Source organism: Carassius auratus, unplaced genomic scaffold (assembly GCF_003368295.1).
Source record: "Carassius auratus strain Wakin unplaced genomic scaffold, ASM336829v1 scaf_tig00013661, whole genome shotgun sequence".
Lineage (NCBI taxonomy): Eukaryota > Metazoa > Chordata > Actinopteri > Cypriniformes > Cyprinidae > Carassius > Carassius auratus.
This window is the reverse complement of record NW_020524426.1, coordinates 46,796-63,037: the sequence shown is the minus strand read 5'-3', so window position 1 is coordinate 63,037 and position 16,242 is coordinate 46,796. Positions and strand designations below refer to the sequence as shown.

General features: G+C 36.7%; 1 protein-coding gene across 1 annotated transcript in view; it reads right to left on the bottom strand.

The window, feature by feature from the left end:
* Positions 1 to 1,721: 1,721 nt before the first annotated feature.
* LOC113074096 (SNF-related serine/threonine-protein kinase) overlaps positions 1,722 to 16,242 on the bottom strand; it is a 60,317-nt gene continuing 45,796 nt past the window's right edge. The window contains exons 3-4 of the mRNA XM_026246819.1: positions 12,244 to 12,385; positions 1,722 to 2,583 (exon numbers count right to left, since the gene is read on the bottom strand). Coding sequence (XP_026102604.1) covers positions 2,367 to 2,583; positions 12,244 to 12,385 — 359 coding nt within the window. The 3' untranslated portion in view covers positions 1,722 to 2,366. The remainder of the gene's footprint in view (positions 2,584 to 12,243; positions 12,386 to 16,242) is intronic.

Here is a 16,242-nt window from a genome sequence, read left to right as displayed (position 1 = left end):
TCTGCACTTTGTTGTTTCTGACGAGAGAATTCGCCAGAAAGAGGTATTCAGTCAGTAAGCGAGTGAGGAAGCACCGGCATTTCAAAGATGACTCATCCGAACACTCTGATTGGCCATTGCATTCAAAAGACTCGTGTGTGATTGGTTATAATGCGCAACGCTGTAAAAACGCATCTATCTCTGGCCTCAGCGCTAGCAAGCGATCACAGATCTGAATTTAGCAGCTGATGATATGACTTGCTGAACGTACTCGCACCGGTGTGATTGTATTAAAATTAATAAAATCTTAATCGGCTATTTTTTGTCTTTTGGAAGCTCCATTCAACTTAACTCCCTCTGTTATAAGCCACACACGTACAACAAACTAATGTCACAGTGGTATCGTGTACTGTAATCGAATGTAGCCCAAGTTATTACCTGTTAAACAGTAGACAGCACACACGGTGTTCATCTAATAAGGATTCCATCGCAAGCAAATAATAGCCTTTGCAGATTTGCTTTCAATTCAGTGCAGTTCCATAGCCCCGTTTTCAACGCTGCTGATGATCTTAAACGTTACAACTCTGAGTGAACCGCTTCAGATGCTCAGTGCGTGCGGCAGGGAACTGAATGAATCATTCAAACTGATTCATGAACCAATTCACTCGTTTGCCAATTGGGTTTGATCAAGCCTTTGAACAGAATTTACTCAAAAGAATGAATCATTAGCGAATGGGCGTCGCTCATCTGGAATAAACTGAAGCATTTATAACATTTATTGCATTAAGATAAAGTAACCAGTAGAGCGTCGTCAACAGTAACGAAGTAAAAGTACAGATTTTTCCCAAAAAAATTACTCAAGTAAGAGTATAAAGTACCCATCTTTAAATATACTCCGAAAAGTATTAGTTACCCCGAAAAATTACTCAAGTAAATGTAACGAAGTAAATGTAACTCGTTTACTACCCACCTCTGCTAATGAATAACACCCATTTACTGCCATTATAAATCTTGGAAGAGTCGGGTCATTTTAATTATAAATCTAATTGTATTTGTCTGAATGAAACCATATACACCTAGGATGCCTTGAGGGTGAGTAAATTATGGGGTCATTTAAATTTTTGGGTGAACTATGGTTTTAAGGCAGACTGACTACATTTTCTCATAGTGGGGTTCCCCAGCTGCTGTGGAGTGGGATCAAAGACATAGAAAAGACTGATGGGTGCTTTGAACCGTCACCCAGCATGCATCTTTCTACAAGACTGTACAGCGGGAGTCTTCGGCACTATGTTCTTTCATGCTCCACTGACAGTGGAGATGAACTTATTTTTTAACACTTACGAAAAAATGGTACCCTACTCTAATACAGCCATGCTGAATTACAACAGCTTAGATAGAAACAACAGTAGTAAACATAGATATTCATTTTGAGATTTGGTAAAGGTTACAAACAACTTTAGTGAAATTAAAAAGTTTTTAATTAGCCGAAGCCAAATAGAATATAACATTAACGTGTTGCGTTTTCAGGTAATAAATTAAACCAGCCAAAGTTAATGAGCCACCTATCAACATTTCAGCCAATTTTTGTAATTTATTTTTTACATATTGCTAAAATAGAATATTTTTTTTGTCACAGTAAAGTACATCAACAAAGCTGACATGTTTACCTGTTAATTATCCATGCTGTTTGTATGAAACTGATGCCTGACGCAGTCAAAACACATAATCAGGGACAGTATTTAATCGTCACAGTTTTAGAGGGCAGAAATCATTAACCAAAACAATTTTAGTTGCCGAATTTGGTTGCAACTCTATTGGACTGTTTAGGGTTTCCCCAATTACATTCAGATCATTACAAAGGTCTCATGTCTCAACTGATTTAAAGATAATTTAAGTAATTGCTTGTTTTAGTAATGACAGATACAGATATTTATTTAAAAAAATAGAAAAAAGAAAAAATATATTTATGAAAACTTGTGTTGTGTAATGAATTGCATTTGGAAATATTTCAGAACCCAATAATGTGTGAAATTGAGTTTGTGTAGCTAGAAGCTTTAGTGTTCTTGTATTGCTCATTTGGCTGACATATATTATCTGACAGTAGTGTAATTTAAAATGGATTGAACACTCTTATGCTACCTATTCCCAGTCCAGCTAACTCATCTTGAAGTGAAGAGCTCTGACACCCTTTACACCAAAATCTTAAAGCTGATTCCACAAACCTGGAGGTGTTTTCTAATATAGTATTTCATTTCATGACAGTCTCGCTTAAGGAAAATCAAAGCATGACAGAGAGCTATTTCTTCTGTGGAAAATGCTGTACATTAGCCTGAGGGTATAAGAGTTTCCGGCTTCATAACATTTGTACCACAAGCCTACAAGAAGCCTTACTCGATGATGGCTTCTCTGTCGGCTATGTCTCCCAGCACCATGCGCTGGATGATGCTGTTGTGTTCCTCTTCTGACAGATTCTTGTGAGACACCAGTGGGGTGTTGAATTTGGTGGCTGGAGATGGGTCCACTCCTTGAAGCCACGCGTGGCTCTCAATCTCCTCCAGCGATGCTCGCCTTTTCGGATCCCTTTGTAGCATTCGGTTTATCAGGCTGTGAAGAACAGGAAGAGAAGATGAGGGTGCAGAAGTTTTTCAAACGTTTGAGCCTTTCTGAATTCTAGACACTGTTCAGGCTAGGGCTGCACGATGTGTCATTTAAGCATCGATATCGCGATGTACGAATCCACGATAGTCACATCGCAGGATGTGCGATGTAGGCTGTCGTAGTTGATCTGTTATTCATTAACTGTATGGGCCAGCTACTCCCCGGCCCTTGACGAATGTGTTTCGCGGATTAATTGCACAGCTTAACCATCATAGAGTGAAAGTTTATCATTGACAGGACTGAAAAACACATGCAAGTTTAACAGGGTAGAGAGAGAGAGAGAGAGCGCATGCGCGAGAGAGAAAGAGAGAGAGACCGCGCGCGCGAGAGAGACAGAGAGAGAGCAAGCCGTCTTCAAACAACACGAACGATGACTTGCTCTCTCTCCCTCGCGCATATTAATCAGTTGACACGATGGTGTCATCATTTAAAATTAGAATGTAAGTGTGCTCACCCCATTTTTGTTTGTAAGAAATAATATCGCAATATATATATCGCAGAAAAATGAAATATCGCAATGTCATTTTTTCCCAATATCGTGCAGCCCTAGTTCAGGCCAAGTGATTTATTTATTTTTTTGCTGGAAATCCATGATTATTTCAGGGCTGGTCCAATATTTATCTGGGGGTAAATGCTCAATGATAGTCAGGTTATTAAGTTCTCATGTTTCACTGGTCGAAATTCTAATTCACTTTACACTTAGCTAGGTGTCTTACATGGCTATTCATACAGAAAGTGAATAGGGAGCGCAATGTGCTTGAGATGTAGCTGCCACAGAGGGCCTTTCCATCATTAGCCAAAGAAAAGCCAATAACATTTTTATTAGCTGACTGAAAAAGACTTGTGTTGCCATTGTTGTGAGCTGCCGCAGAGGCAAAGTTCGACCGGAGCGCATCAGTATTCAGCACACGTATGAAAGAGCCGAGGAGATTCAGCGGCGTGTCTGGAAATCATGACCGCTGAGCTGCAGAAGCAGCCTGCCTGCTCTAGTCATTATCTGCATGCAAGAAATTTGTTAAAGCAGAAAGAGAATAAATAGATATGAGAACTGGCGAGAGAATCTGCCTGTTTGTCTCTCCTTGAATATGCTGCCAGGCTCTTATCAACAGATATCACATCTGAAAATACAATTACAGTGCCAAAAATGAAATCCAAAACTATGGGACGCTTTTAGAACAGAAGCGAAGTGATTAAAGCCAACAATTTCTCTCTGTCACAATATGATAGGGGACAAGACTGCAGCTTGTCATGATGATGTTTCCTCTCTAGTGTCTCAGAAATAACTCTATATGCATGTAATTATCAAAGGCTTTGGGACAAAGTAATGGGGTCCAGATGTAACCTTTCAATATCAACATTAAAAAAACTATGCACTGCATCAGACTCGGCAAAGGCTCGGACTAAATGATGTCTCAGTATTCCTGTCATCAAGAAAAGGACACTTGAGTTTACTAATATGCCATTAAAACATGTACGGGTTTCTTTTTCATTTAGATAACCCTGAAAACAATAAACTTGCAGTTCCGTGTAATTGATATATCACTAGCTGCCCTGAACCTGAAATCTTTTTGAACAAATTATTAAAATAACTAGCTCATAAAAATCATTTGTTTGTGAATCAGATGACCCTGGTCATAAGGTCTGTTTTTGATTTACTAAAAAGAACCGTAATCTGCAATTCCTGTTAAGTTTGAGACACATTCCTGGTTCCTTATGGCAGATGAAGCAATCTATCTCCTCCAAACAGAATCTGTCACTAGAAAAAAGAAACCATTTAGATTCATAGAAACTATTTACTTTTAGGCGTCACCATTTTTAACAAGTACCTTGTCTATGAAATATTCATGCTACAGAAGAGCTTTCCATTTCTGCACTCCAACATTGGAAAACAGCTTCTGCTGCAGGAAGAAAAAGCTTTAGGGCATTATCTAAAACAGTTATTCCTTCTCTGCAAGGATTTACGCTTTTCTCGCAATCTGGAAATGACAATTACATCTAGTTGCTAACCTCACTGAGAAGGTCATTTAACGACTTTAATTGCTCTTATCAACTGAAGACAAGTCGAGATTTCACAAAATCTAAAGTTTTGAGTAGTTTGCCGTTGATTATGAGGAGAACCATCTCTCCGCTCAATAGCTTGAATTTCACATGCAAATCAAATGTGTGAAAGCAGGGGTAGCTGTTTAATGAGTGAGAATATTATGCAAGCAGGCAGTGACTAAATTAATCTGTCTGACACAGTCGCCTTAAAATACCCAGGCTGAAAAGCCCTGATAAAAACCAAATCCAGACAAAAGAGCTTCAAATAGAAATACTCAAATAGAGAGACTCTGATAAGCTGCAAGTTAAAATGATGAGTGAATCAAATCTCATGCTCAAAACACAACATCAAAGAAAAAGGCCACTAATTTAAATAATTAAACAAAAATTAGATTTAAAAAATATGCACATACATACAAATATATATATATATATATATATATATATATATATATATATATATATATATATATATATATATATATATATATATATATATATATGCGGCCTATAAAACACACTAAACATTTAAGGCTTTTAATAATATCAAAACTTTAATTTAATGTAGGACTGTGCAAAAAATTGAATGCGATTTTCATGCACATCTCATCAGTAAAGACGCTCCTTTAATTAGAAGTATATCTCCAGCACGTTTTTTCAGATCAGGGTTGCCAGGTTTTAACAACAAATCCTGCCCTGTTGCTTCTCAAAACTAGTCCAAAACTAATCGCGATTCCAGGAGGTTCCCAGATAAAAAACAATTGCTTCCCGGGGTTAAAATATAATTTTTTTTTTTTTTTGGCATGGTTGTCTTGTAAAAAATTTGCATTTTAGGGGCTAAATATCACATTATTGGTATTGGGGTTGCTTCGAACCGTGGACATGAAAAATAACCACAGACTTGGCAACACTGGTTCAGGTGGAGCGGCAGTTACTACACAGAGCCGTAGTCTACCGACAACTAACACAAAATCACTTTCAAAATCGACAAATTTTAAAAACGATTTTGTGTAGATGTCAGTGAATTACGGCTCTGTGTAGTAAATGCCAACTAATGTTGCCAAGTCTGTGGTTGTTTTTCATGTCCGCGGGTCGAAGCGACAATACCAATAACGTGATATTTAGCCCGAAAAATGCGAATTTTACCAAGGCAACCATGCCATAAAGCTTAAATTTTAACCCAGGAAAGCAATTTTTTATCAGGGAACCTCCTGGAAACGCGATTGGGCTAGTTTCGAGAAGCAACTGGGCAGGATTTGTTGTGAAAACCTGGCAACCCTGATCTGAACGCACGTGCTGGAGATAATACTTCTAATTACAGGAGCGTCTTTACTGATGAGATGTGCATGAAAATCGCATTCGATTTTTTGCACAGCCCTAATTTAATGTAAAAACCTGTAAACATTTCACATTGTGACTTGCTGCAGTGGGTTCAGGTGTGGAAGCTAAAAGAGCTAGATTCATGGACTGACTCTCTCTCTCTCTCTCTATGATGCCAAACTGCTGTCAGCAACTACTTCCCCTGAGACTCCACACAGCGCTCGGATCTCCAGCATGGCAGGGAGCCCCGATAACGCCTACTTTAATCCTAATAATCACTCTATCGCTGCTGAACGGTCCAAAACACTGCAGCAGACCACTGCTGCTTACCTACCACACACACACGCTATCTCAAGGTTTTTACTCGCAACATAAAAGTGGATGTCTACTGTCCAGGGGAAAAAGATATAGAAAAGAGAAGCATAAATGAACACTGACTTTCTGCAGGGATTTGGCAAGTATGTTCTCCCCCTAAGCAGAGAAATTAGCACTTTGATTGTTTAGTCTAAATTTATCTCTTGTATCTCTGCTAGCGGAAAGGCCATCGCGGGACCGACCGTGGAGATCTGCTTGGAATGTTTACACTATTCCTGAGGTCTCCGAGTATAAAAACAGCAGATATCACAGAAAGTCAAATCAAGACACAATATTTAGGCTGTAAGTTAAGCTTTCTTTTTGTCTTGCACAAAGAATGTGGAAGACATCCAGAGGCAATTCAACACCAACCTCCTCTTCAAGGAATGTAGGTGTAAAAAAGTGACCAAGTAATGCTGAATTAATTATGGTAACGATGATTGACATGAAAATGGTGGCAGATGGAAGCACAGCGATGCTGATGAGCCGACCACTGCTTGTACATGCATTAACCACATGGTGTGCTGCAACGCCTATCAAATTCATCTGTGATTCCACAGCGATGAAAGAAAGCAACCTGACAGCAATCACAGGGATATACAGAGAGGGCTAAATCAGACAGCTGGCTCTTTTTGGGGCCAGAATACACCATGCCAGTGTATGCCAGTCTTAAACACTGAAAGTCTATGTTGCATAAGCCAAACTAAACACAGAAAAGGAAAAATAAAGTCATGGGAGGAATTTACAGAAGTGGATGGATAGCAGGGCACACCCTGATAAGAGGAGATATTAAGACAAAATGACAGATAGTGCAACCAGTTCTGAATCTTTCCTTGTGTTGAGACCGGCCAGTTAGAGTTATTTTAGTTGTTGTGTATTTTTGTCATTATTTTAAATGTTTATATATGTCTACATTAAGTTTTACTTTCTTTTAATACTTCAACTTAAACAAATCGAGAAATTTTGTCATTCTATTTTTCATATTTTATGTCAGCTTATATTTATTTTATTTCAAGTAGTGATTGTTTTTTTTAAAGGTTTTATAATAATAATCACCCTGGGCAGTCGTGACACCCAAACAAACTTAATGATTTATAAAATAGCTTTCCCTCCCAAATCAGTCTGCAAGCAATTTAATTAAAAACATCACAGTTAAACATTTTTTTGGGTAGCACCACAGTGAAAGAATGACTAATACAAAATTAATAAATAAAATAAAATAAAATAAAATAACATAAAATAAAATAAATGAGAGTTTATTTTTAATCAGAAAAAAAAATGCATTTCCATTTGATGGCAATAGTGGTACACTACATCTTTAAGCAATTTAATTAAAGTTTTGTTTGTTTGTTTGTTTATGTTTAAAGGACAGGGAAATGTATTTTATCATAAATGTATTTTATCTACTGAGACCTTAAAGAGCTTAAAAGCTTGCTTGAAAGCATACTTTAAGTAATATAATGCATAAACAGAACACTACTGAAAGCTGAAAAGAATCCTTCCAGAGAAAACCATAATTTCCAATAATATTGTTTTTAGGGGAGACAGTTTGCCGATAAAGCCATAAATCACATTTACCACACTACACTGTTTCAGACAGTATGTCTGTGCAGCAGAAGCAGTTCCACCATGATATCAAAATTACTCAGACCAAAAACATGGAGAAAAAATGAATGAAGGAAGAAAGAAAGAAGCAAAGGACAAAAATAGAAACACAGTTGAGAGGAAAAGAAAAACAAAACAAAACAAAACAAAAGAAAATGACTAGTGGAATGCTCTGAATTGTTTTCATGCATCACTTGTTTGCATTTGAGCATGCTGAGAGAGTCGAACATTAAAAGATAATCTTCCAAAATTACCATATTTATTATACTCCCAGAGTAAAACAAAAGAAATTTGAGGACTATGAAATGAATGAAAAGCCAAATTATTATATTTCACAAAATGATTTTATCATTTAAGATACAATGCGATGGAAAATAATCTAAATCTAACAGAAAATCTTGTCAGGACACCAACAGAACTCATAAAAGAAGATTCAGAGGCTGTTTTTGAAGTGTTCTTTGTTGACTGAAAGAGATTCAGCTCATTGAACATTTAGAGCTGACGGGACCCCCAGAAAGTTCAATCACATGCCAACAGCCAATTAGCCCACTGTTCTCCACATTAACGTTTAATAAGTTAATAAGATAATTACACAGTTTAAAAAAAAAAAAAAAAAAAATCAAGGTTATTTAACTTCTCTTAAAGTTATGCAAAAACGATATAGAAATTATATTCAAACTTAAACAACTCTAATATTGTCAAAAACACAAGTACCTGATAGTTATTGAACTCTCAACCATGACATTGCAGAAATAGAAACAGTTCCAAAAATAAAATCCCCTGTTGCTTATCACATATCAAGGTCATGACTGGTTAAGGGCAGTCAATGGATTCTGACTAACATAGAAAAAAGACAATTTATCATGTGATGTGTTGTGTCCAGTTAGGAAACTGTATTATGCTTTCACACTGAAAAAAAAAAAACCCATTGTTTCTGCCATGTATCTAAACAGAATATGTGATTTCTGGTTACTACATTGAGTACTGCTTCTAATAACAGTCAGAAATGTTTATCGCAGTGAACTATTGAGAAGTTGTACAAAGTTGACTACTGTGAAAGACAATATACATGTGTGAGGAGCAATTTCCATGTGGCATGAGCCATTTACTTTATTACATTGTCATGTCATTAAAGAACAATTTAGCAGATTACACTATGCACTGTTACAGTGTTGCGAGTAGACTTTTGCCCACAAATAAATATACTACGAACACTGTAATACAAAACTGGTTGAAAAACTGCAAAGTTGCCCTTAAAGAAATTTATTGGAAAAGACTGTGCTAAATAAACAGAATCACTGTCCCTTATAAATTTCCTTAAGACTTGTGCTGTGAAATATGTCTTACTCCTTCGATAAACTGGCTAAACTAGGTTACCCTGAAGGAGCGATGATGCAGTTTTGAATAACCAACATGACACCTTTGTGATAGGTCACAATCTGTCACATTTACAAAGACAAAGCCTAAAATTCCTTTCATTTGAAAAGTAATTTGCATATTTATGAGTAATTGACCTTTTACACAGATGTACTGAAATATTTACCACTGGTTAAACGGGTTTTGTCACAGTGCTAAACTGGCCCAACGTTTCATCTCATTTTCAGCTGAGCCTTGTGTGATACTTTTAACAACCTAACAATGGCATCCACAGAAAAACAATATCAAGACCCAACACTTTTCCTTACCCCGCTGCACAGTTTCCTGTTCTCCACGTAAGTGATAATGACAGGATGAAATCTGCAGCACTATTATAACACATCCTAACTTTTCTGAAGTATTTGAAATGTGTTTTGGTACTTGAAAATATGGTAATCAGAGTGTGATAATCAGAAATCACTATTCAACCCTATATATTGCGTTAATCACTGGCATATGCGACTAAATCTTCAGTCTGGAAGACTAAATTATGTCTAATATTAGCCAGTGGCTAAGCAATTCTCTGATTTTACTCACCAGTGTGTGAGTTGGAGGCCAAGTATACGTTATGCTCAGATATATGTTCACTCGCTGATAATACTCTCTGACTGAGTGCTTCAGAGTTTCTCTTTCCGTCAAATGATCTGTGATATTTCTCAGTTCATTTCAATGGATGCACAGCATGTGTTTGACGTACCGTAAACTCTCTACTGTAGAGGCGCACAACTCGCCGTCGCTTAGGTGAGAGCAAAGAGAGTCATACATGCAGACTTGACGCACTACATGTTAACGATATACTTTGTTGTATTTTCCTGTCAAAATAACGGAGTTCCTATGATTTTGTTTAGCTTTTAAATGTGTAAAAGTAACTCGAGGAATCATTTCAGCCCTAGTCTAGAGTCCCCTCTACTGGATAAGATGGCAAAGAATAAAATAAAAAACAAATGGTCTAATCATAGACTGTAAAAAATGCGCTACACATGGCATTTTAAAAAAACGAATATTTTATTTATAGTTCTATTATGGATATTTCACGTCATGTTCGAATCCATATTTGAATATCGAATAAAAAGTGACTAGTTGCTAGCATGTTTCTAGCATGTTTAGAAAAGTCGGTAGCATGTTTCTAGCATGATTACCACGTTACTAGCATGGTGTTTTCTAAGCATGATTAGCAAGTTACTAGTGCATTTCTAGCATGTTGTTAGCATGTTTCTAGCATGATTCACAACTGGATTCTATGCTAAATCCAGTTGATACAGTAAAAAAAAGTTTTAAAAAACAGCTACGACCTGCTAAAAAAGCATATACACTTATAAAAAATGTTTTGCAACATCTATTCAATGACTCAAAGCCTTTAAAACACCTTTCAGAAATTTTTAAGAAATCAAATTTTCTGAATTATTTGGGAGCAAAAACCATTACATTTGCACATCTGCATAGACTGTTCAAAAGATGATGTTCCAAGATAAATTTCTGCTTGAATGGCGGCAGGGCATGAAAAGCACATAAACCATTTTGGACTAGATTGTAGCATGTCCACACCAGCTGGATTTTAACATGCGTGTGTTCTGCGCTTTTTCTCTGTAGCAGAGCAGGGCAGAGTCTAATTTTAGCTGTTGGCATTACTTCTGAAAGATGTTAACACTAAACGTGTACTCACAATGCGCGGACAAAGAACTGGAAAACAAACACACACTGGACTAACATGCAATTCCTGAGGACAAACCGCAAGAGACAGCTAGAAGTGCGAGCTAAACGACACAGTTTATAGTTGAGGGGAGAAAAATTGTGAGTGAATGAGAGGTCAGTTCTGGCTTACGCTTGGAGCTTATCAGTTACATAACTGTGCTGTTTGACAATACGATCAGTCTGGCTGCAGAAGCCTATCATATTTAACGCGAACTCTCGGTAAACCAATCACAAGCACCCTGACACCTAAGGGAAACATGAGCTCTCTTTATGCATATTATTATACAATTAAATTTCTATTTTTAACCTTATTTAATTCCTGGGATGGCAAAGATGAATTTTCAGCAGCAATTACTCCAGTCTTCAGTGTCACATGATCATGAAGCATTCTAATATGCTGATTTGGTGATCAAGAAAAAAATTATTATTATTATTATCAATGTTGAAAACAGAGACAGTTTTTTGAGATTCTTTGATCAATAGAAAATTAAAATGAACAGCATTTATTTTAAATGATAGTCTTCAGAAAAAAAAATAAAATACAAATAAAATACTGATAGCGTTAATTCGATCCGTATTCTGATATAGTTATTCGTAAATATTAAGATAAAGGGGCATGTGCAAATTGTAACATGGAGCAAATCTCACTTTCTTGATTTAAAATCTTTCACAACTCCGGTCTGGTTTATTTCCACTGTAACAACTTTTTGGTTTAAAAAAAGGCATAGAGTCAATTATTTTTGATGATAATGCAACAAATTATGCCACAAATTTTGTGAAATGAGCTTAAATTAGACCCAGTAAATTCTTGTAAGGTTTCATTATAACTGATGTGACCAAAATATTTCCAATTATTTGAATGACAATTAATGGCCTGCCAAAATTTAAATCATGACAGCCTCACATAATACCTTTCCAAACCGATCACAGAAGGAAAGAAGTTGAGCACGACAGATATTTAGAATTTGGGAAGGTCACTCCGAGTCTGTCTGAGGTAGCTTATTAACATCCATGTGAACATTACTGTGTCTGGCTTTATACATAATGAATGTACAGTGAAAGGCTCCATAAAGCCATTGTGTCTCAATAGCCTAAAGGAAAAATCTCAACCTTCAAGCTGCAGGAAATGCCAGAGATGATCTGACTGGGGCTGAGGCAGAGGTTAAGGCAGGAACTTACTCTTTGCAGGCATTGGAGACATGGGCAGGTACAGTGTATTTGCAGTCCATGATCATAGTGAGGGTCTCGCTGTCGTTGGCCTCCTGGAAAGGAGGCTGACCACACACCAGCATGAAGAGGATGACCCCTAGACTCCAGATATCTACAGGGGAGAGGGTAAAAATGTCATCAGCATTTCCAATAGACTGTTTAATTCACTAGAATAGTGAAGACAGAAAACAATAACAAACAAAAAAACATCACAGAGCCTTTCATTGCCTCAGGAAGGTAGTCTGATAGAATCTGTGCATGTTAAGGTCAACAGTGGTAGTCCGATATATCTCCAAGGCTGATTTTTCAAATTTCGACATCCGCCAATAAGTTGTTCTGCCTGGCCGATGTTAAAAGCAGGAGTTTTATTTTGATGGCACTGAGAGCGTCAGCGCCTGAACGCACACAGTGCTCACACTCTCTCTCTCTTGTTCATTGTTGTCGTTAACAGTGGTCTAATACGGATAAAAGTCTGTCTAATAATCAGATACAATTAGGGCTGCGCCGATCATGATCGGCCGACCGTTATCTCATCAGTAAAGCCGGTTCTCTAATCAGTGGTAAATTATTTTTTCCATCAGGTGCGTGATTTCACATAGAGCAGCTGTTACTACACAGAGCCATTGTTAACAGAGAAGCTGCACAAATCCACGTTCATTTTCAGCGTTTATTTGCACATTTTCTCAGTTAACAACGGCTCTGTGTGAACGGTAACAGCTGCTCTACGTGAAATCTCGCACCTGATGGAATTTACCGCTGATTAGAAAACCAGCTTTACTGACAAGATGCACATTAACGATCGGCCGATCGTGATCAGAGCACCCCTAGATAGAATGTTTGTACAAAGGAATTAATGTATACAGAAAGTATTATAACGATTGCTATTATATTAGGCCTATTAGTAATAGAAAGAAAGACATTTTAATACTTTCTCGATTGCCGTCAGCATTGAGCAAATATTCATTTATATAATTTAATTTAATTTCACAAACATTGCAAAATTAGTCGAATCCAGCTGTGAGATCTTGTGAAGTGTGCATTTTTATCCAGCATGATTGTGTGTTCTCTCTGTGTGACGGTCTGTCCTTGTGAACTGAATGCTTTAAACTTTAAACTTGTGATTTTAAATTATGCTGTGTTTTATGCATTTACCCACTGTTATATTCATGTCATTTTCACTGTGTGCTATATGTAAAATGAGGGTTACCTTGGCTTTATTTGAAAAATAGGATTCCCAGTGCACACAAACTTCCCAGAATACTGAGTGCCCTGTTGGTTACAGTGTTTACTTTCTTTTTAATATTTATTTATTTATTTGTCACACTGTCATCTAAAGTATAAGCATGTTTCCTTTACACATTGATTTCAAATTTCTTAAATATTAAAAAAAATAATGTAAAAAATTCATATCGGCTTTATATCGGCACCACTGCTTTCCAAGAAATCATCGGCATCGGCTATAAAAAAACAAAAAAAAAAACAAAAAAAACAACGACAACTAGAATTTGGAACTTGTTTTTATTTGCGTTCATGTTTAGAATTTATGATTCTCAATATACTGTGCCATTTTCCAATGGTGATGAGACACTTTCACACAGGTGGTTTAGATGCAGACCTGATTCCAAAATAATTATTTACTTTGATTAGTGTGAATAAAAGTGCCATTTAATATTGGTTGCGCACAAAATAATTGCATAATTAGATTTAAAACTAAATTAAAAATTCTCAACTAAATCAAATGTACAATATGTGAACATAGCTATAAAAAAAATTTGTTCAGTCCAAAATAAAGATTCTGTCATCAGTTTACACTAGAAAACCACATGATTCAGACTGAAAAGAGTGTTCTGAAGAAAATAAGGATAAACTAAATTTGTTTTCAAACACAATCAAATGTGCCAAGTTTGAACTCAATTTTGAAGAATTAGTTCAACCCAAAATGAAAATTCTATCATAATTTCAAACAAAACAACCACATGAATCAGATTGACAAGAATGTTCTGAAGAAAACGGAGACGAAATGAATTTGGTTTCAAACTCAATCAAATGTGCCAAGTGTGAACACAATTTTTAAGTACTAGATTACCACAAAATGAAAATTATTTAATCATAGCATCTCAAATATTTTATTGTGTATTACGTACAAATATTTTTACTAGACTATTTAAAATAGCTGTTTTATATTTGAATATATTTCACAATGTAATTTATTGAACATCCTGGATCTGTTTTTTCACTCTTCTTTATTATTTTTTTTATGTATTATAGAAGTATCGGATGGGGACTCGGTATCGACAGATACTCAAAATCAAATGACTTTTTAATTGATTACAACTTTTCTGCAATTGTGAGGCACCAATGTGCAAAGTTTGAGATGCTTAGAGACTTTGTGCTCTGGTGGTAAGCAGCAGAAAGTCAGTAGAGTTTGGGAGAAGTGGCTGAGCCCATTAACAGACATTAAATCAATTATGCAGTGTGGGTGGCCCACAGACTGAGAAAAATTGGTTTATCGCAGCCAAAATCTGCCCCACGAGCCCAAACTGTCAAAACACAAGGGACATAATTAACCATTGCTACAGAATGTTCAATTACTAAACAGCATAAAAAACCCACTGCATGAGCGGTTTGCAGTGGCATGCACTACCCTAATCTTAAATCAGGAATTGTAAGTACAACTGTAAATGAAATGAGAGAGAAAGTTTAAGCAAAACTTCCATTAGCCCTTTAGTCCCTGAGGATGTCACCGCAACTATGGCATCAGTTTGCATTGGCAAGAAGCAAACCACTTTAATAGGTCCATATTATGAAATTGACAACACATTTGAGAAAATGGAAGAGGCATGATTTCTTGCTCTAGCTTGCACATATGGCAGGGGTGCATTTCTAGAAGGTAATGGGAGATGTTTCATCTAATAATGGCTCCTCGGAGAGCTCCAATCTGCTGCAGAGTGTGCAGCAGTACACCTGAGGCACCGAGCAGCCGTGGTTATGCACCGTGCCAGTGGCTCTGGACCGTTTCCGTGCCTGCTGGGACTGTTCGGCTGCAATAACCTGTACAACCACATGCTGCAGGTTCTGCTCTGACCACTGACAGACAGATGGATCAGAAACAAATCTGGCACAGCAAGAGGTCACTGTATAGCCAGATATCCTGCAGTATCTTAAACTCTAGCATTGACACAAGGGTAAACACAGCATGTTCTACCTATGGACAAAGATGGTAAATCATCGAATATGACTATGAGCTTTGTCATTTCTGATTCTTAAATTTGGATTAAATGGTTAATTCATGGTGGCACTAGAAAGTCATATTATATAGACTGTAGTCTTGACCAAAAAGTGCCCACTTAAGGCCCCTTCACACCAAGAACAATTACTAAAAATAACTCTAACAATAACTATACAGGGCTCCAGACTAACTTTTGAGAGCAGTGGCTCCAGTGCCACTAAGTTCAGATGGTGGCACCAGGAGCAGATTTGTTAGCACTGGGGGTGGTGTGTGGGGGTGTTACTATTGTTTTGCATTAATAAGTGCAGTTACTAACAATATATAATTTTAATTTCTTATTTTTCATTTCTTTATTGTTTAAACCGTTTTGACAGTAAAGCACTAAGCTTAAGTTAAGATGCATATGAAATGTACTTTTATTAACAACAGTAACAGGTGCAAGATCTACTTTTTATATATAGAATATGTATATATTCCACTCGTTTAAATGTGCCATTATTTTTATAGCATATGGAACTGACCAACTTCAGTGATTATGTGTGATTTAGTAGCAAATTGAAGAAAAGTTTGTGACTTTTCTTTCTTCATAATAGTGCTGGGTGGTTTGACCAAAATGTAGATCACGTTTTTTTTTTTCATGCATAATCAGGTGTACAATGCATTTTCTACTGGTTGATATTACAATAGGTGTTTGCGAGCAAATTGCTCGTGTTGCCGCCTTTGGCGACAATTTTAGCCCG